This window comes from Ahaetulla prasina, chromosome 3 (genome assembly GCF_028640845.1).
Source record: "Ahaetulla prasina isolate Xishuangbanna chromosome 3, ASM2864084v1, whole genome shotgun sequence".
Taxonomy (NCBI): domain Eukaryota; kingdom Metazoa; phylum Chordata; class Lepidosauria; order Squamata; family Colubridae; genus Ahaetulla; species Ahaetulla prasina.
In genome coordinates, this window is record NC_080541.1 from 214293606 (window position 1) to 214316468 (window position 22863).

Sequence of the window (22863 nt, forward strand, 5' to 3'; positions counted from 1 at the left end):
TAGTAAAAATTCTGACTGGCCCTGCCCCCATCTATTCTCTGCCTCTCAAGTCCCAGCTGATTGGGAAGAAATGGGGATTTTGCAGTAACCTTCCCCTGGATTGGAGAGGGAATGGAGGTTTTACAGTATTCTTCCCCTGGAGTGGGGTGGGAATGGAGATTTTACAGTTTCCTTCCCCTGACATGCCCACCAAGCCACGCCGACCAAGCCATGCTATGCCCACCAAGTCACACCCACAGAACCGGTAGTAAAAAAATTTGAAACCCACCACTGATATGGGAGAGAAATGTGTTCAATTCACATTTTTTTTTGTATGCAGATGTGCTGAAGTCTTGCTTCCCGGACCAGAAGCACATCGGTGTGCCTTTACTTTGTATTTTTCAGAAACGCACGGTGCAGTTGACGATGGGAAAGTCTGCGTGACTTTTGTGTAACAAAAGGAAAATGTGTACAACAGGGTGGGCATTAGAGGGAAACCTGCAGAAAACTAGATTATATAAGGAAAAGAAAGTCTGTTAGGAGATGTGAAATGTTAAGTGAATCTCTACGGTTGTTAAGTGAATCATACAGTCATTAAGCAAATTTGCTTCCCCCATTGGCTTTGTCAGAAGCCAGCTGGGAAGGAGACAAATGTATGAAAATGTGATCAGATGTTTGTGAGGATGGTTTTGTGGCTGAAGGTACACACTGATGGAAACCAGGAAAGGAAATACTTAACACCTGAACAAAACCAAAATTGAACATTCTGCATTAGAACCATAGTAGTACAGCTAGTCCTTGACTTGTGATCACAATGGAGCCCAAAATTTCTGTCGTTAGGTGAGATATTTGTTAAGTGAGCTTTGCCCCATTTTACGACCTTTTTTTGCCACACTTGTTAAGTGAATCACTGCAATTGATGAGTTAGTAACCTGGTTGTTAAGTGAAGTTTCCCCACTGATTTTGCTTGCGAGAAGGTCACAAAAGGTGATCACATGACCTTGGGACACAGCAACGGTCATAAATATGAACCAGTTGCCAAGCATCTAAATTTTGTTCACACGATTATGGGGAGGCTGCAATGGTCGTAACGGTGAAAAACGGTCGTAAGTCACTTTTTTCAGTGCCATTCTAACTTTGAATGATCACTAAATGAACTGTTGTAAGTCGAGGACTACTTGCCGAAATCAGCAAAAACCTCAGACGCAACCCTAGAAAATGCTTAGGTGGCTAACTCATATTTTGTGATAGCGTGCTTCCTTTTTATTTTGTTATTTTCCATAAAGTGATAAATGATCAGAATTTGTATGTTTCATTTCAATTAAGGTTTATATTAGAAACACACATGCTGTTCTTCGGAAAGGTCAGCCTGGTATGCCATGTTAGCATATTTCAAATCCATCACTGTCATCTTGTACCTTCATCTTGTGGTAGTTATACGGAGCTCAGCTTCCCCATCTTGAACGCTGAAATCTCCTGCCACCTACGCCACAGCTCCCTGCCTTGTGCTTGGGGAGAGCATGTTGCAAGCATTGATCCCTGGTCTGAAACCCAATGTTGTTTGCCCTTTTGTCTCCAGCTTTCATGGAAGAGAAAACAAAGCGTCTCCCAAAAAACGAATGGAGATCCGTTTGTCCAGAACATCCAGCACTGAACACGGCAAAGAGAAGGATGGTACAATGAGCTACAACAGCGATCCAGAAAGCAAATGGAATTCTGTTAAGGAGTCAGATGAGAACAAAGAAAACCTGATCATGGACTCAGAAATCAAGGATGATTCGGTTTTCTATGAGGACGAAGAAGTTTTGAATGATTCCATAATTTCTGGTAAGAAAAACCCCTTTATCAACCTTATATCAGCCTTCCATCTGTCTGAGGTCAGTAAAATGAAGAGCCAGATTGTTGGGGGCAATGTGCTGACTCTGTAAGCTGCTTAGAGAGGGCTGTAAAACATTGTGAAGTGGTATATAAGTCTAAGTGCTTGTTCTATTCTATTCTATTCTATTCTATTCTATTCTATTCTATTCTATTCTATTCTATTCTATTCTATTGCCGTGGTGGCGCAATGGTTAGAATGCAGTATTGCAGGCTAACTCGGCTCACTGCCAGCCATTCGATCCTGACTGGCTCAAGGTTGACTCAGCCTCCCATCCTTCTGAGGTTGGTAAAATGAGGAGCCAGATTGTTGGGGGCCATGTGCTGACTCTGTAAGCCGCTTAGAGAGGGCTGTAAAACATTGTGAAGCGGTATATAAGTCTAAGTGCTTATTCTATTCTATTCTATTCTATTCTATTCTATTCTATTCTAGTCTAGTCTAGTCTAGTCTACTCTACTCTACTCTACTCTACTCTACTCTACTCTACTCTATTGCCATGGTGGCGCAGTGGTTAGAATGCAGTATTGTAGACTAACCCAGGTCACTGCCAGCAGTTCGATCCTGACTGGCTCAAGGTTGACTCAGCCTTCCATCCTTCTGAGGTTGGTGAAATGAGGAGCCAGATTGTTGGGGGCCATGTGCTGACTCTGTAAACTGCTTAGAAAGGGCTGTACAGCGCTGTGAAGCAGTATATAAGTCTAATTGCTAAACTGCTAAATAAATAAAAACTGACCCTGAAAGAGTGGTCCAAGAGGATGTCTCCTTGTGTTGGGTTTGTGGGGTTTTCCGAGCTTGGTTGTTTTCCTACAGGCATTTTGTTACTAGAAATATCAACCATGCTCAGAGAACATCAAGAGTTTGACAGTTCACCCTGAGCTACCTACAGAAGGATCGGTCATGCATATGTTGTTCTTAATTCCTGAAGGCTGTTGTCTTATGGATGCTGCTGTCCAATCCCGAATCATTGTTCTGCCTTTTTTCTTTGAGGTTTTATTTTGTTGGATCCCATTTCCTGTGTCATCTCTATTTTCTTCTCCAGCCGTGGCTTACCTGGCTTTTTCTCACTTTCATTTCAGACTTTCTTTCTCCTGGACAATAGTTGCATTTGGTTCTTTGGATTATATAAAATACCATAGTGATAGTCCTTGAAGAATGAAATAGTCTCTTTCTTTTCTGCCCTGTATTAGTTCTGGGTAGGACAGGTCCCTCTGTGTTGATTCCTTACTCTGGCACCTCTGTCTTCTTATGTTTTGCTGCCATCCCTTGGAGTCGCCTTTGAACTGCATCTCCGATAAGCGATTTTAAATTCACTACCTGGCTAATAGACATTCGTTCAAATGTCTTTTTGTAATCTCCTTTGCAACCTGAGGATGTAGCAAAGCTTTAAATAATCTATCTACTGTGTGTTTTCCCGAAAATAAGAACCTGTCTTATATTTTTTTGAGCCCTGAAATAAGTGCTTGGCCTTATTCAGTGGTTAAATAAGAACCAGTTTTCTACCGGTTCGCTGGCTGCGCATGTGTGCAGTGCACAGCAAAAGGAGGCATGCGGTAAGTAGAACAGCGCATGGGGGGGTGATCAGCTGTGGTGCACAATCTTTTTTTTTTACTTTTAAAAGCATTTTTTTACAACCTATTCGGCTGAAGAGGTTGTAGAAAAAATGCTTTTAAAAGTAAAAAAAAAGACTCTGAAGATCGCGCGGCTCAGCCATGATCTTCACAGCCTTTTTTTACCTTTTAAAAGCATTTTTTACAACCTATTCAGCCAAATAGATTGTAAAAAAAAGCTTCTAAAAGTTAAAAAAAATACTCTGATGATTGCGTGGCTCAGCTGGGCATGGGCGGGGGGCGCAGGGATTTTTGCTAACGGTTCTCCAAACCACATGCTGCCATTGCTACCGGATCAGCCAATCCGGTCTGAACCGGGCGCATTTCACCCCTGGCCTTATTGCCATGCGCTCAAAAGCCCAATTGGGCTTATTAGCAGGGGATGTCTTATTTTGGGGGAAACAGGATCATCATCAGGAAAGTCAGGGAGTTGAAGTCCACAAGTCTTCAGGTTGCCAAGGTTGGAGACCCTTGGTTTAAAGGATTCTATTCAGTCTCATCTTGTTTGACCATTTTTTGTTTGTTTGTGATGTCAGGGTTCCAAGTAATACACCCATAGCAAACAGGACTCCGAGGCAAGTTGGTTCCTCAAATAATAGTTTTATTGGACATATCATATTGGCACAAGCTGGTGAAAACCGACTGAATATTTCCACGGTTTTCACCTAATTAAAAGTAAAACTTTCTCCCCTTTCCCAAACAATCAGTCACATGGTCCAATCAGGGTCCCATTTGGTTGCCTGGTAACATTGCTGCTCCTCTCTCCAGCCACCTGTGGGAATGTCCTTGGTTCCCAGGAGAAAATACTTTGTTTTAGAATAGAATAGAATAGAATAGAATTTTATTGGCCAAGTGTGATTGGACACACAAGGAATTTGTCTTGGTGCATATGCTCTCAGTGTACATAAAAGAAAAGATACGTTCATCAAGGTACAACATTTACAACACAATTGATGATCAATATATCAATATAAATCATAAGGATTGCCAGCAACAAGTTATAGTCATACAGTCATAAGTGGAAAGAGATTGGTGATGGGAACTATGAAACGATTAATAGTAGTGCAGATTCAGTAAATAGTCTGACAGTGTTGAGGGAATTTTGGCTACAAACCCCAACTATCTCTATTCCCCCCACCCTATCCCTCATCTCCAGTGTGGCAACACTGAAGTCTCAAACTGTCCTCGGTCAGGTCAGCTTCAGAGTTGACATGTGATACCTGAGTTGCCTTCTTGTGATTTCCATTATGCCCTGGAGCTCTAATTCTTGCTTAGCGATCTTTCAGCGTTAAGTCCAATCATTTTTCTGATGTTCACATGTGAGGAAGCTCCTTTTCTCTCACTGGGATTTCTTCCACCAGGAACAATCCAAACTTAATTTCTATTTTTGGAATAAGAGCAAACGTGGACAGTCACTTTTTTTTAAAATTCCTTCAACCCTACATCTCCAGCTAACCGTTTGGTATTTCATATGGGTGCTTCATTCACTCTTGAAAGGGCAATGAGCAAAATTTCCTTCCAAGTTCTTTTTCTCGTCTTCCATTTTTCTCACCCATTAATGTTCATTCTGTTTTGATAATTACCTACCTGTTGCTTTCTCGTTCTTTTTGTTTTCTTTTGTTTTTCCTTTCTTTGTTGTTTATTTTTGCCTTCTGGTTCAGCAACATTTGAAGAGAAGATCGTGCATTTTGCGGACATAGGCGCATAAGTAGACTTTAGCCTAATTTCAAAAAGTGCACAGCAGTGTTGACCTCAGGAAACAAAAACCAGTGCTTACTGCAGGAGAAAGGCAGGCAGAGTTAGAGGGTGGAGTTAAACACATCATCAGTTTAGAGTCCTTGGCAAGAGAGCCATGTCCATCCCACTTGAATGCTGTTGATCCTTGTCTAGGCGCCAATTTAGTGCTGACCATTAGTTGGCTAGAGTTTTTTTGTATAGACATGAGCAATACACCTTTCTGAGCTACAACTCAACCAATGGTCCTGATCAGTGGTGGGATTCAGCTGGTTCGGGCGAACCGGTAGTTAAATTGCTGCCCTCCTCTCCCCGCCGCTTCCAGGAGTCCCCACGCGCCCCATTTTGTCTCCCATGTAAATGTAGGGAGGCCTACTAGGCCCAAAACAGGGTGTAGGGGTGTGTGTGTGGTGCCCCTGTGGCCAATTTTTGCTCCCAGGAGGCTTCAGGGAGGCCTCCTAGGCCCAAAACGGGGTAGCGTTTTTGCTCTCAAGAGATTACAGGGAGGCCTATTAGATCGAAAATGGGGTATGGGGAGGAAGTGCATTCCCCTCCCCCCCCGTGGCCTGTTTTTGCTCCCAGGGGGATACAGGAAGCTGAATGCTGCCTGTCATACCCCCTGGCCACTCCCACAATGGCCACGCCCATCCAGCCAGTCATTAGGGCAGAGAACTGGTTGTTAAATTATTTGAATCCCACCACTGGTCCTGATCCTTTGTGCCTGACACTTTCCTACCCAAAAAAAACCCTCTATCTGAGTAGGAAGGAAGGAAGGAAAGAGACGTAAGAAAGGAGGAAGAGCAGTAAAAAAGAATACAAACAGGCCTTAGCCTTCAGTTAGAACAGAAGAAGCTTCTTAAATGACTAGTGAAATGTTTTCAAAAGAAAAACCAAGAAAGTCCAGTTGCCTTTTGGGGGAAAAAAAAACACCTTTGGAATATACTGCCGCTTAGAAAGCAGCCCCAGCAGATAGCAAGCAATCTGCTTAAGACAATAAATGTAAACCTGTTGGAAATTTATCAGGATCAATGATTATATGAGAGCTACATTTTTTAAACCACCCACCCGACCAAGAATTGTTTCAATGAACCCTGCAAAACTATACAGAAATGGTCAAGGGATCTGTTTAATTTAGTGGTAAATATCAATACATCTTTTTTTTAATTGTACGTATGGGCTTCCTGTTGATTATTTCAGCTAAGAAACCCAAGCTTTCATTGTCAAACCACAGAGGTCACAAAGGAGGTATTTTTTTTATTTTATTTACATTTATATCCCGCCCTTCTCCGAAGACTCAGGGCGGCTTACATTGTGTAAGGCAATAGTCTCATTCTATTTGTATATACAAAGTTAACTTATTGCCCCCCCAACAATCTGGGTCCTCATTTTACTTACCTTATAAAGGATGGAAAGCTGAGTCAACCTTGGGCCTGGTGGGACTCGAGCCTGCAGTAATTGCAAGCAGCTGTGTTTAATAACAGGCTTGTTACAGCCTGAGCCACACCGCGGCTATCATTGAGTAATGATACCTCCATACCGTGTTTCCCTGAAAATATGACCTACTCTGAAAGTAAGTCCTAGCTTGATTTTTACATGTGCACCCAATATAATCCCTACCCCCAAAATAAGCCCTAATTTGGACCCCGCCCACTCAATGGTACATGAGTAAAAATTGCAGCCTGGCCTTGCACACGTCTGCCCATATCTTCTGCAGCTGGCAAGGCTTTCCTGAAGGCCTCTGCAGCTGATAACAGCTTCAGATCAGTCCAGAGCTCTGTTATCGGCTGCAGAGGCCTTCAGGAAAGGTCTTGCAGGCCTTGCAGAAGAAGTTCCTGAAGGCCTTTGACAGCAAAAAGGAGCCCCGGGGCGATGAGTGCAAGAGAGTTGAGTCAGTGGACGACATCCCCCCTCCCCCACTAAAAATAAGACCTGGTGCAATTATATTATTCAATGGTAGCAAGAATTGGATATGTCTAGTCTAGAGAAAAGAAGGACTGGAGTGACATGACAGCAGCGTTCCAATATTTGAGGATATTCTCCACAAAGAAGAAGGAGTCAACTGTTTTCCGAAGCACCAGAAGGCAAGACAAAAAAACAATGCATAGAAACTAATCAAGGAGAGAAGCAACCTAGAACTAAGGAGAAATTTCATAACAGTGAGAACAATTAACCAGTGGAATGGCTTGCCTTCAGCAGTTATGGGTGCTCCGTCACTGGAGGCTTTTAATAAGAGACTGGACAGCCACTTGTCTGGAATGGTATAGGGTCTCCTGCTTGAGAAGGGGTTTGGACTAGAACAGGGGTCTCCAACCTTAGCCACTTTAAGCCTGGAGGACTTCAACTCCCAGAATTCCCCAGCCAGCAAAGCTGGCTGGGGAATTCTGGGAGCTGAAGTCCACCAGGCTTAAAATGGCCAAGGTTGGAGACCCCTGGGCTAGAAGACCTACAAGGTTCCTTCTAATTCTGTTATTCTATTAGAAGTAGTCCTCAACTTACAACAGTTCATTTAGTGATTGTTCAAAGTTACAATGGCACTGAAAAATGTGACTTATGACTGCTTTTCATAGTTAAGACCTTTGCAGCATCCCCATGATCATATGATCATATGATCAGGGCTGGGAAGTGGCTCAACAGGCTAATGCAGTCTGTTATTAACACACAGCTGCCTGCAATTACAATTACTGCAGGCTCGAGTCCCACCAGGCCCAAGGTTGACTCAGCCTTCCATCCTTTATAAGGTAGGTAAAATGAGGACCCAGATTGTTGCGGGGAGGCAATACAAGTTGACTTTGTATATAATATGCAAATAGATGAGACTATTGCCTTACAAAATGTAAGCCGCCCTGAGTCTTCGGAGAAGGGCGGGATATAAATGTAAATAAATAAATAAATAAATAAAAATGAGGACCCAGATTGTTGGGGGGGCAATACAAGTTGACTTTGTATATAATATACAAATGGATGAGACTATTGCCTTATACAATGTAAGCCGCCCTGAGTCTTTGGAGAAGGGCGGGATATAAATTCAAATTTTAAAAAAAACACCGCCCTGAGTCTTCGGAGAAGGGCGGTATAAAAATATAAATAATAAATAATAAAAAATAAAAAATTCAGATGCTTGGCCCCTAGTTCGTATTTACGACCTTTGCTGTGTCCCAGGGTCATGAGATCCCCTTTTGCAACCTTCTGACATGCAAAGTCCATGAGGAAGCAAGGTTCACTTAACAACCAATGTACTAACTTATCAACTGCAGGGATTCCCTTAACAGCTATGGCAAGGAAAGTCATAAAATGGGGCGAAGCTCACTTCACAGAAATGTTGGGCTTCATTGCGGTCGTAAGTCAAGGACTACCTTGCTGTAAAAATATCCCAATAAAAAAACCAAAGATGAAACCACAAGCAATACATTTTACTTTAAGATTCAGAGGTTTACTTCATGAGCAATTTGGAATATGAATAGCCATCACAACGCAACCTACATTAACAACCCATTGCAATGAGGTCCAGAGACAATAGCTAGGTCCAGCAAGGAATAGCTACAGCTAGTGGCCCTGAACTCATCCCAAGACATTCTTTTTATACTTTTCTGCACGCATTTCACAACTTACTTTCTTGTTCTGTCTTACTGACAGACTGTTGTGACCCAGGCCCAAATAGGTATTATTAGACGTAACCAGTTCCAAAACAAATAGACTTTATTAGAACAGCTGAGAATTAAACTCATTCTCAGCATAGTCCAAACTAATTCAAAAGCAATTCTTCATAACACAATTCTTCAGTCTTATCACCAACCTTGGTCTAATTAGGCAAGCTGCCAAAGGCTTTTCTTGGCAAAAGTTCAGAAGCAGAAGACGCCAACAAGAAATAAATGCAACAAGACAGGAAACAAGTCTATCAACATTGTTTTCCAACAAAGAGCCCAAGAATCATTGCTGGTCTTTTAAACCATTTATGGGAGGGGCCAATCATCTCTTGGCCCTACTCCCAAGTCGTCCTCTTTGCTTTAGCTGCTCTTGCCTTCTGGCAGCTCTTCTCATGCGTGCATTAGGAACAGGCTCCTCCTGTTCCTCTGCCTCTCTATTGTCAGTCTCTGGAGGCTCCGGAGTCTGCACATCACTCCCCGATGGCCCTGGCCCCATCTCTGCCTCTGATGCAGGGCCCTCATCCAGGCCTTCAGGACTGGCCCACGTTCTTCCTCAGCCTCATCACTGTCCGACTCCATTGCCAACTCCGCAGGCTGCTGGTGAACCACAAAACAGACAGTTTCCACATATACCCGTGTATAACTCAAACCTCTATCCACCGGCTACTTTCAATTCTCTATTTCTCACAGTTTCAACATTCTGATTCCAAATATATTTCAAAACCACGTACTTTGCAAAATCCCATTTCACAGCAGCAGCTCAGCAGGATTACAAGTAGTTCTGATACACTTTGGGGGCTGGAATAGCTCAGGCTGTTAAGAAGCCTGTTATTAGAACACAGTAGCCTGCAATTACTGCAGGTTCAAGCCCGGCCCAGGGTTGACTCAGCCTTCCATCCTTTATAAGGTAGGTAAAATGAGGACCCAGATTGTTGGGGGGGGGCAATAAGTTGACTTTGTAAAAAATATACAAATAGAATGAGACTATTGCCTTATACACTGTAAGCCGCCCTGAGTCTTCGGAGAAGGGCGGGATATAAATGTAAAATAAAAAAAAACAAAACAAAAAAAAACTTTGAAATCTTTCTATCTAAAACTTTGGTTCATGTAGCTTTTTAGGGCCTAGTATCCTTCCGAGACCTATATAATCAAACCCCAGCTTTCCTCTTCTCACAACCTATAGTCTGTTATTCTGCTGTGTTTCCTGTAGGAGGAATATTTTTTATTTTGGGCACTGGGTGGCGCTAGGTTCATTGAACAATGGACGAGTAAGCTCAATTGGTATTTTAAATGAGTGATGTAAAGATGTGGGATTCCTATGAGTCTATCTAGAAACATTTTTTTCCAGTGAATTTCTTTCTCAGTGTTTGTGTATGTATCTCTATATCTAAAACAGAGTCTTGGCCCTCTTGTGTTTAGTAGTCATATTGATTATCGGGCTACTAATCTAATTGCAATTATGGGGATAGTAATTGGAACAACTACAAAATCCTTGGAGCAACTCACAACATTTCTCTTTTACCCATTCTAGCTTTATTTCCAATTTCCCTTTTTTCCCTAGCAAATTCATCCATCCTTCCTTCCACAGGTGGAAAAACTAATATGGATTGATTTTTTTCAAAGTTTTTCTTGAAATGAGCTCAGTTCTCAATGATTTGGTAATAATATGGAACAGGGGTCTCCAACCTTGGCAACTTTAAGACTTGTGGATTTCAACTTCCAGAATTCCTCACCCAGCAAAACTTCTGGGTGAAATCCCCAAGTCTTAAAGTTGCCAAGGGAATTCTGGGAGTTGAAGTCCACAAGTCTTAAAGTAGCCAAGGTTGGAGATCCCTGATATGGAAAGGAACCTAAGGGCTTCTGTGGTATCATGGTGAAAAAAGTTGTATTTCTGTTGGGAAAAATCCAAGATGGAGCACACCATCGACTGTGGAAATTTCCTCTGTCTCATCAAACCAGTCATTGTCTTTCTCACCCTAATATTTTTGATAATGCATAATCCTTTTGTTTTGGAAATAAATCATCTTAGCTGGGATGTATCATAAAATGATCCCATCCTTTTTAAACAACAGAAATTCACATAGCGGAACGAAGGAAGAAATTAGGTGAATCATTCAATACACAACCAAAAATTACTTACCAAATTTGCTTTAAGCTCACCCAATGCTCTCAGGCATTATGAAATGTAGAACTTATTCTACGATAAGTTTGCATGAGATTGCTGTCAAAAAAATAAAAGAGGAGTTATTAACCTGCAAACATAACATAACATAATAGCAGAGTTGGAAGGGACCTTGGAGGTTTTCTAGTCCAACCCCCTGCCCAGGCAGGAAACTCTACACCATTTTAGACAAATGGCTATCCAACATTTTCTTAAAAATTTCCAGTGTTGGAGCATTCACAACTTCTGCAGGCAATTTGTTCCACTGATTAATTGTTCTAACTGTCAGGAAATTTCTCCTTAGTTCTAAGTTGCTTCTCTCCTTGATTAGTTTCTACCCATTGCTTCTTGTTCTACCCTCCAATCCAGAAAAGTTCAGCTACGGATTTTGAAAATATTCCCCGAGTTGAGAGTGATTCAAAAGTTTTTTTGTTTTTTTTTTACAAAATGTACGTTAGGTTTTATATAGAAGGATTGTTCCTGAAAAAGTATAACCTGATTTGAAGTATGGTGGGCCACGTACAGAAATTCTATGAATCATTGAGGCTTCAGATCTGCATTCTGGCATTAATAGAAGTAGTCCTTGATTTACAATTATTCGTTTGACAATATTTGAAATTACAATGGCAATGAAAAAAAGAAAAGAAAGACATGACCCGTTGTCATATTTACAACTATCCCCACATTCACATGATCAAAATTCAGGCATCTGGCTACCAGCAACTATTTAGAATGGTTACAGCCTTCTATGATCACCATTTGTGACCTTTCCAGTTGACTTCTGACAAATGGAATAGAAAGAATGGAATAGCAATAGCACTTAGACTTATATACCACTTTACAATGCTTTTTACAGCAGTCTCAGAGCAGTTTACAGAGTCAGCCTATTGCCCCCAACAATCTGGGTCCTCATTTTACCCACCTCAGAAGGATGGAAGGCTGAAACCAACCTTGAGCCTGGTGAGATTCGATCTGCCAAATTGCAGTCAGGAGAAGTAGCATGCAATACTGCACTTTAGCCACTGTGCCACCGAGGCCAGTTAAGGAATGGAATGAAATGGAATGGAATGGAATGGACTAGATTAGACTAGACTAGACTAGACTACCATGTTTTCCTGAAAATAAGGCCCTGTCTTATATTTTTTTGAACCCCGAAATAAGGGCTTGGCCTTATTTTCGGGGGGATGGGTGTCTTATTATTTTAGAGGTGCAGGAGGCACCAGGTGGCCTGCGTACTCACAGCTGGGAGTCTGGAATGGAATGGAATAGAATAGAATAGAATAGAATCATAACTTTATTGTCACTTTGAATGTACACTAATTGGCATACATTAAAATGAAATTTCATTGCATACAGCTCTCAAAGGGTCATTACCTCTTATGTTAACTATGACAGAATAAATAATAAATAAATAAGTAAATAAATAAATACAAAATTATGCATATTCCCACTTATATTATATGAAACAGAGAAACAACATAATCTAGTTCGGATGTACACATGCACATGGCAAGAAAAACAAATCTTGCAAGTTTACCAGGCGGATGGCTTATGAAACAAAGCTGTTACAGAATCTGGTAGTCCTGCTAGAAATACTTTGAAACCTCCTCCCAGAGGGGAGCAACAGAAGCAGACCAGGAAGTGGGGTCTCTAACAATGCTTTGAGCTCTAAGCACATCGCGCTTATAAGCAGTAACGGAAAGCGGGCTTCCTATAATCTTCTCGGCTGTCCTTACCACTCTCTGTATGGACTTTCTACCTGAGGCACTGCTGCCACCAAATCAAACAGTGATGCAGTTTGTTAAAACGCTCTTAATCGTGCCTCTGTAAAAAGTGGTGAGGACAGAAAGATGTGGACATGGACAGATGGAGGAAGCCAAATTCGTTTAATGATCACATGATTCACTTAACAATTGTAGTGGTTCACTTAACAACCATGGCAGAAAGGTTGTAAAATCATGTGCAGCTGAACATCTGCCTTGCTTAGCAATGGAACTTCTGGTCCCACCTCATAAGTCAAGGACTAACTGTATCTCCTTTGTGATTAACCCCAATTCTTCCTATATGGACCCATTGGCAGAAGATATTTCTAGTATCTGCATCTTGTATTTATTAATCACACGATAACTCTGCTATTTTAGGGCTCGTCTCCTTGACACGTTCCCATTGTCTTTCATTGCACGCTCCAGGTACGTTGCCAAGAAAATGCAAGAAAGAGCTTCTGGCAGTGAAGCTGCGGAACAGGCCAAGCAAACAGGAGTTGGAAGATAGGAACATTTTCCCAAGAAGGACTGATGAAGAGAGGCAGGAGATCCGGCAACAAATAGAAATGAAGTTATCCAAGTAAGTCTAGTTACAATAAGACAAGAGGTGGGAAGTGGGGCTGGTGAGAGAAATATTTACTGCTTTTTTGAGTGGTAAACTTGGCAATTCAGATATTGGGGCTCCAAAGAGAAGGGCAAAACTGTTCATCATTTGATAAAAGTTATCAAACTTGGCAACTTTAGGACTTCAACAAAAAAAAAAGCAACTAATGGAGAAGTTAGACGTTCAAATAGTGAAGAAAGTTGAAATATTTGGGTATTCAATTAACTTCAAGGTGCATAACGATGAAGGAAGATAACTATTACAAACTGAGAAATCAAATTGTAATAGCCTTGGAGAAATGGAAAAATCTGCAGTTATCACTAATGGGAAGAATAGTGTTAATTAAAATGAATATACTACCAAGAATCTTGCTGGGTTTTTTTTCCAAACAATACTGATAAAGTTGGAGAAAAAAATATTTTGAGAATTTGAACAAAATGATGTGGAAATATGTATGGCAAGGGAAAAAGCAAGAATTAAACTTAAACTCCTTCAAGATTCTAGAATTAGAGGCGGGTTTGGACTACCAAATTGGGAACTATACCATCAAGCAGCGACGTTAATCTGGGTTAAAGAATGGATTTTATTGAGAAATACAAGAATGTTGACTCTGGAAGGACATGATTTGCAATTAGGGTGGCATGCTTTTCTTTGGTATGGAAAAAATAGGATACATGGGTATTTTCAGAGACATTACATAAGGAATGGTTTGCTAACAACATGGGAAAGAGTGAAAGAAAGACATTATATGAAGATACCAACGTGCCTTTCAACAATAGAAGCTTTGACACATCCAAATATGATTAACATGAAAAATATTGTGAGATATAAGGATATTTTAACAGAGAAGGGGGAACTAAAATAGAAACAAGAACTAGGGAAAAAAGGGATTGAGACAGATTGGTATACACAACTGCAAATATAATCAAGATATGATAAAGATTTGAAACAGTATGGTTTTAATTTGAAAAAATCAGAATTGGACAAGATATTGATTGGGACAGATGAAAAAATGTTTAAGAAATTGTATAATTACTTATTGCAAATCAGATTAAAAGAGGAAGAAGTAAAAGAGACAATGATAGCATGGGCAAAAAACTTTGGTTTTACGATAGAACTAGAAAGATGGCAACAACTATGGGAAAGGATTATAAATTAACAATGGAAACTGCATATAAAGAAAATTTATATAAAATGTTTTATAGATGGCATACGTCACCAGAAAGATTAGCAAAAATGTTTAAGGATAAATCAGCTAAATGTTGAGAATGTTTTCAATTGCCAGGATCATATGTGGTGGACATGTACGGAAGCAAAAAATTATTGGGTTAGAACACAGGCATGGTTAGAGGAAATGTTGCACCAACATATAGAGTTAAAACCAGAGTCATTTTTATTGGGTATATTACCGGAGAAATATAGCAAAGAAGATGCATATTTGATTATTCATATAATAACAGCGGCGAGAATTGTATTTGCACAAAAGTGGAAGACAGAAAAAATCCCATCAGAAGTAGAGGTAATAAAGAAGATTTTAGAATGTGCAGAAATGAATAGGTTAACATTGAAAATTAAAGATAAAGAGGAATAGGTGTATTTCAAGACATGGGGACGATTTTATGTATGGTTAGAAAAGAAATATGAATGAAAGATTATAGAGAAATAAATTAGATAAGGTATAAGTAAATGAGAGAGAAGACAAAAAAGAAATAGAAACCCAGAAAACACCTGTGTAAATGGAAAAGGGGAAAGGGAGGGGGGAGAAGAAAATGTTATTATATAAAAGTACATTTATGATGATATGTGTGACTTTAGTAAAATGAAAAAGTAATTGAAAAGAAAGTAAAAATCAGGATTGCTCCAGACCACTTTGGAAAATACTAAATTGAAAATGAATACAACAATAGAGAGAGAATGGAGAGGGATAGAGGAGAGAAGAAAGGCAGAAGAAAGAGGGAAAGAAGAAAGGAAAAAGGAGAAGAAGAAAAAGAAAAAGAAAAAGGGGAAACAAGAATAGGAGAGAAGGTTAGAAGGAAGGAAGAAGGGAGGTGTGGGGGAAAGGAAGGGGAAGTAGAGAAGAAGGAGCGGAGGAAAGAAGAAAGTAGAATAGTAAAGAAGAAGGGAGGGAGGGAAAGTAAAGAGAGGAGAGGGAGAAGAAAGATTGTTGTAAAACAAAGGAAGATGAAATGGTAGAAGAGCAACCCTGAATATACTTAAATTGTTTAGAATGAAGATTGTATTAGTATGAAAGTTAAAAGAAAATATGTATGTTAGATAAGAAATTGTACATTTAAGATATGTTTATGAGGGGGGAAAAACTTTTTCAAAAAAAAAAAGACTTGTTGACTTCAACTCTCAGTATTTCCCAGCTAGTATGTCTAGCTGGGGAATTCTGGGAGTTGAAGTCCACAAGTCTGAAAATTGCCAAGTTTGGAGACCTAATTTAGAATGAAGAGCTTATTAAATTCTCCACAAATGAACCATTGAACATCAATGGTTTTCCCAGCTTCAGGACCTTCAGTTGCTATACTGTTGTGCAGTAGGCTCATGAAGGATGGGCAGAATTGAACTGTGGTAAAAATAAAAACGTCATGTTTTGGGTTGTTGGAATTTCACTTTCTTACTGAAAATTTGTAAAAGGGTTGACTGTGTGAACTGGTTCTCAGCTGTTGCAGACATAACCCGCCTATCCTTGGGGTTGACCAGTATCTATTGGAAAGTTGTGACTGGATGGTGTGGGGATGGAAGCAGAGGTGGTATTTAGCCAGTTTGGACCAGTTTGCCCAAACCAGTAGCGGAATTGTTGGTGGGCCCATCCCACCCCGGCCTAGCTTTATGCCATCCTATTTAGGCACATTTTTGAGGCAGGGCGCATGCGCGGAAGGCAGACACTCACGTGAACAAAGCGAGTGTGCGCACGGGGGGCAAACCGATAGTAACATAATGTGAAACATACCGCTGGATGGAAGGATAGATTCTGACAGTTGAGACTGGATGGTAAACCATGTTTGAGACAACTATGACCTGGATGACTGAGAATCTCCATAGAGCAAGGGTCTCCAACCTTGGCAACTTGAAGACTTGTGGACTTCAACTCCCAGAGTTCCTCAGCCAGCTTTGCTGGCTGAGGAACTCTGGGAGTTGAAGTCCACAAGTCTTCAAGTTGCCAAGGTTGGAGACCCCTGCCATAGAGAAAGTGCAAGGCATCTGCCTCTGGTATAAATGTTCATCCAATTGTACTTTAAAGAAATAATTTCCATATATATTTCACGTCTGCTGTGACATTACCATGTGCAATAGTCCCAAAGGTGCTTTTTCAAGAGGCAACTGGACTTGAAGACATTTCGCTTCTCATGCAAAAAGCTTCTTCAGCTCTAATTAAGAAATGGCCTCAATGACTTCTAAAAAGAATGCAAATGACCAGCTTTCTCCAAGGAGTATAAATTATTCCATTCCCTACCAACCAGTCACAGCTGAAGAAGCTTCTTGGATGAGAAGCGAAATGTCTTCAAAGAAAAACAAAGAAGGTCTAGTTGCTTCCTGAAAAAGTCCCTTTGGGGCAACCATGACCTAGATCAGGGGTCTGCAAACTTGACTCTTTTAAGACTTGTGGACTTCAACTCCCAGAGTTCCTCAGCCAGCCAAGCCAAGCCAGCCAAGCTGGCTGAAGAACTCTGGGAGTTGAAGTCCACAAGTCTTAAAAGAGCCAAGTTTGCAGACCCCTGACCTAGATGACTGAGAATCTCCATAGACATGTGCAATATTATTTAATGCCACTGCACTGAAAATTATTTTAAAATGTAATATGTAATTTTAAATGGAATTTATTCTGGTACATTTGAAACTAGAAACAATATAAATCCCAACTCCAGCAAAAATTACAACCCCAACTCTTTTTTTTTTTACTCTTTAACTGTTCACTTTTTTTTCATAGGACACTTTCTTTAATGTTTCCATATATATAAATGAATTCAATTGCAAGGATGTTGTATGGCATGGAGTGGGTCCATGTTTGTAATGGAAAACGTTTTTCTAGATTTTAGGGCTCACATTTTGGCTTGAAATTTATTTTTATTTTTATTTATTTATTTTGTTGAGTACATATTAGATAATAGATATAAGTATAAGCTTGAATTGAATACATAAAATGAATACAATTAAAAGGAACATTAGGACAGGGACGGTAGGCACTTGGGTGCTCTTATGCATGCCCCTTACAGATCTCTTAGGAATGGGGTGAGGTCAACAGTAGACAGTCTAAGGTTAAAGTTTTGGGGGTTTGGGGAACAAACCACAGAGTCAGGTAGTGCATTCCAGGCATTAACCACTCTGTTGCTGAAGTCATATTTTCTGCAATCGAGTTTGGAGTTTTTAGTTTGTATCTATTGTGTGCTTGTGTATTGTTGTGGTTGAAGCTAAAGTAGTCATTGGCAGGTAGGACATTGTAGCAGATGATTTTATGAGCTATGTTTAGGTCATACTGAAGATGGCGTAGTTCTAAATTTTCTAAGCCCAGAATTTCAAGTCTGGTGGCATAAGGTATTTTGTTGCGAGCAGAGGAGTGGAGGATTGTATTAATATCTGATATGCAGTGCGGGTTCCAGACAGATGAGCTGTATTCAAGAATTGGTTTAGCAAATGTTTTGTATGCTCTGGTTAATAGTGTAATATTACCGGAGAAGAAGCTATGTAAGATTAGGTGTACAACCCTTAATTCCTTTTTGACGATGTTGTTACAGTGGGCATTGGCACTTAGATCATTTGATATGAGTACTCCAAGGTCCTTGACAGAGTGAGGGTCAGTCTTAGAGTCTTAGAGTGCAGTACTGCAGGCTACTTCTGCTGCCTGCCGGCTGCCTGCAATTTGGCAGTTCGAATCTCACCAGGTTCAAGTTTGACTCAGCCGTCCATCCTTCCGAGGTCGGTAAAAGGAGGACCCAGATTGTTGGGGGCAATAGGCTGACTCTGTAAACTGCTTAGAGATGGCTGTAAAGCACTGTGAAGTGATATATAGGTCTAAGTGCTCTTCCTATTGCTATAATCCCCCATTAGGTTTTTTTTTTGAACTAACCTCTAAGACATGCTAAATGGATACTTTTCTATCGATATAAGTTTAGTACTTATTAATATTTTTTTTAAAAATCCACGCAGAACACCCTTTCAGCAAATCGGATGCTGTGGAGTATTTTGTAGGACAATTGTTCTTAATCCTCAATTTCAGTTCATATAGCAGGATCTCTTCTGCTCTAGCAATCCTCTTTCGCCATCTGCTTGGCCTCATTCAGGTTCCGTGCCATGGGTGATGTGATTTAGAAAGCTGAAAATATTAATCCACAAATATTTTGCTGTTTAGGCTTGGGAAACCTTTGGAGGGAATGCAGCTGCTATCGGTAGGAAGCAAAGATGTTATCAAAATAAGAAAATATGTTACCAATAAAGGCGAATATGTGTAGCTCAGGGTTGAAATGAGAGGTCCTTGGTGCTCTCTGAGCTTGCTTGTTTTCTTGCAGATATTTCATTGCCGTAACTCAGGGGTCTGCAAACTTGGCTCTTTTAAGACTTGTGGACTTCAATCCCAGAGTTCCTCAGCCAGCAAAGCTGGGAGTTGAAGTCCACAAGTCTTAAAAGAGCCAAGTTTGCAGACCCCTGCCCTAACTAGATAACATCATCAGTGCTAGTAAGGAGTGCTGTTTGCTGTCAGTTTCTATTCTGGTGTCTTGCCTGTGTGTGCGTGTCTTGGTAATTGGTAAGGAATGAATTCCTTTCTTAATTCTCGCAATTCCCTTAACGGTCAGTTGGCCAGATTCCTGTAGAGAGCTTAAACTTGCAATAAATCTTTATACTTATCTGAATTGCCTGAATCTCCTGATTTCCACAGTGGTCGACTTTAATCTGGCCAAGTGACATTTAAGGGAAATACGTGGGACTTAAGAAAGGAATTTAAGGTGGGCTGGACTTAGATATCTTGCGGGCGCGCAGGGACTGGTGACTTATGGCTTATTATCCAGTGTATTTAATTTTTTGGCCGAATACAATGCACTGTTGTTTATTTAGGAAACCAGAGTTAAACAACCCATAGTTTAACATGACATGTAAAAAGTGTGCTACTGAGTCCCAATGTATTAAATTTGGCCCCACAAGGTTTAAGAGTCTTTATACTTATCTGAATTGCCTGAATCTCCTGATTTCCACAGTGGTCGACTTTAATCTGGCCAAGTGACATTTAAGGGAAATATATGGGACTTAAGAAAGGAATTTAAGGTGGGCTGGACTTAGATATCTTGCAGGCGCGCAGGGACTCGTGACTTATGGCTTATTATCCAGTGTATTTAATTTTTTGGCCGAATACAATACACTGTTGTTTATTTAGGAAATCAGAGTTAAACATGTTTAACATGACATGTAAAAAGTGTGCTACTGAGTCCCAATGTATTAAATTTGGCTCCACAAGGTTTAAGAGTCTTTGAGAATATGATGATCTTTTGCAAACTGATTCCTTTCCATGTGTTGAATTGAACCCCTTCTTTAGCAAGCATGATCATTGCCAAGGCTCACACGTTATGGAAGCTATACACAACACAGGTGTGTGTAAATAGGAAAGCTAAGTTCAAAATGATAATTCCATTCATCTTTAGCAATGACTTGATTCAAGTTGTTCAGTTGATAGAAACTTTGTGTATCACCACGAATAGTTTAACCAGCTTTAATGAATTGTAATTTTTCCATTAATGGTTTGGATAACCTGGACCCAAGGAAATAACACATGGCTTCTAAACTTGTCTTCTAGCCATCTGCAATGCCATCTGTGGTGCTGATTTAATTTTAACATGCTTCAACTTTTTCAGTGTGCTCATATTTATTTTTGAATCAATGAATGGAAGTTTTTCCTAACATGGACAAAGATGGAATTATGACTGATAAGCTTTCCCAAACTGAGTAGGCTTTCCAGTCAGTGTTTGGCCAATTCTTTGGCCTCAAAATGAACAGTTCCTTAATTCATAGGCCAACACAGTTCTAGGCTGCATAAACAGAGGGATAGAATCAAGATCACGCGAAGTGTTAATACCACTTTACAATGCCTTAGTAAGACCACACTTGGAATACTGCATTCAGTTTTGGTCGCCACGATGTAAAAAAAATGTGGAGACTCTAGAAAGAGTGCAGAGAAGAGCAACAAAGATGATTAGGGGACTGGAGGCTAAACCATATAAAGAATGGTTGCAGGAACTGGGTATGTTTAGTCTGATGAAAAGAAGGACTAGGGGTGACATGATAGCAGTATTCAAATATCTCAGGGGCTGCCACAAAGAAGAGGGAGTCAACTTATTTTCCAAAGCACCTGAGCGTAGAACAAGAATCGAGGAGAGCAGCAACTGAGAACAAATGAGAAATTTCCTGACAGTTAGAACAATTAATCAGTGGAACAACTTGCCTCCAGAAGTTGTGAATGCTCCAACACTGGAGGTTTTTAAAAAGAGATTGGATAACCATTTGTCTGAAGTGGTGTAAGGTTTCCTGCTTGGGCAGGGGGTTGGACTAGAAGACCTCCAAGGTCCCTTCCAACTCTGTTATTCTATTCTATTCTATTCTATTCTGTTCTGTTCTGTTCTGTTCTGTTCTGTTCTATTTGTATGAGAATGCTACGTTCAAACAACACTGCATCCTTAATCCTAGTTTAGTCAATTAACTCAGTTTTCTGCTACTTGGGGTGCCTTTTCACAACCCACTATGCTAGAATGTTGTGAGCTTGTTTGTTCTTCCGTGTCTTTTATGAACACAATAAATGGAAAGCACCTATACAAGGGGAAGATAGATATAGGATAGATATAACATATCTTATAATAAGGTCACAGAAGGTGAATACACGATCCTGGGACCAGTCGTGGGCTGCTGCCGGTTCGGACTGGTTCGGGTGAACCGGTAGTTCCGACAATCAGCTGGCCCCGCCTGCCCATCCCTGCTTTATCCTGTCCTATATTTCCTTCTTTCTGGCTTAACTGATTCACGCAGCACAGCTGATTTCCATGCCTCCACTGTTCAATTTACCAGGGGTGCCTTAGAAGGTAAGCAGATGAGCTTCAAATTGCTGTATTTTTAATGCTGCGCGCTGGCGCAAAGCGTACGAAAGCACGTGCTCTCAGAACCGGTTGTTAAACCGATTGCAGCCCACTGCTGCCTGCGACACTGCAACCATCATAAATATGAGTCAGGCGTCAAGCATCTGAATTTTGATCAGGTGACCAGTGGAGAAGCTGCAACGGTCGTGTGAAAAACAGTCGTAAATCACATTTTTTAGTGTCACTGTAACTTCGAACGGTCACTCAATGAACTGTTGTAGGTTGAAGAGCACCTGTATTCTCTTCTCCTTGTGAGATCTTGAATAGCAAAAGAAACCTTAAACTTTAAACTTTTGTTTCATGGTCTGTAGAATATGCATTCAGAACAATGAAGTATTTGCTTTGGTTCCCCTGGTTTTTCTTTGCTTTGTGTATATTTACACACATACACACATGCTCTACAATAATCTTTCATCGTGAATAATATTATGTAAAGCAGGGGTCTCCAACCTTGGTCACTTTAAGATTTGTGGACTTTAACTCCCAAAGCTTTGCTGGCTGAGGAACTTTGGAAATTGAAGTCCACAAATCTTAAAGTGGCCAAGGTTGGAGACCCTTGACATAAAGGATACCAATAGCAGCAAAAAATAAGCTAAATAAATTAAAGGCATTCATTATGTCTCTTCATGCCTATCTACTCTTGTAAGCCGTCCTTGCTTCCACCCAACCCATTCACAATTTCATCCACTGCTTTTTGTTTTTAAACTTCTAACCTCATTTCCGAGATCTCAATGCTATCCAACCGTGACCCTCTCAATCTTCCCCTTCCTCTTGACCCATGTTCTCTTCCTTCCTTTATTTATTTTCCAATCCAATCCTTTCTATTTGACAAAACAATCTTGACATGTTTATTTTGTACTGTCACTCACAGTCAACATTCATTCATCACCCATTCATTCTTGCTGCTATCTCTTCTTGATTTCTGGATTTACTGCAATTTTTTAAAAAATATCTCACTCCTACTGAATTCAACCTATTATATATATATGAATATCAGAAGTGGGTTTCAGCAGGTTCTGACCAGTTCTGGAGAACCGGTAGTGGAAATTTTGAGTAGTTCGGAGAACCGGTAGTAAAAATTCTGACTGGCCCCGCTCCCATCTATTCTCTGCCTCCCCAGTCCCAGCTGATCAGGAGGAAATGGGGATTTTGTAGTAACCTTTCCCTGGAGTGGAAAGCCAGATTCACTTAACAACCGGGTTACTAACTTATCAAATTCAGTGATTCACTTAACAACTGTGGCAAGAATTTTAGTAAAATGTTGCTATCTCATTTAGCAACAGAAATTTTGTGCTCAATTGGGGTTGTAAATCAAGGCTATTACTACCTGCAGTAGCCCCAATTTTTTAATTGAAGTTGATCGCTACTGTGAATTTAT

At 40.4% G+C, this 22863-nt stretch overlaps 1 protein-coding gene across 4 annotated transcripts in view; it reads left to right on the forward strand.

Annotated features, from left to right (window-relative positions):
- PHACTR3 (phosphatase and actin regulator 3) overlaps nt 1-22863 on the forward strand; it is a 341542-nt gene that overhangs the window by 186535 nt on the left and 132144 nt on the right. For all 4 annotated transcript variants that reach the window (XM_058174777.1, XM_058174780.1, XM_058174779.1 and 1 more), the window contains 2 exons: nt 1559-1806; nt 13191-13344. In XM_058174777.1, the coding sequence (XP_058030760.1) occupies nt 1559-1806; nt 13191-13344 (402 nt within the window). The remainder of the gene's footprint in view (nt 1-1558; nt 1807-13190; nt 13345-22863) is intronic.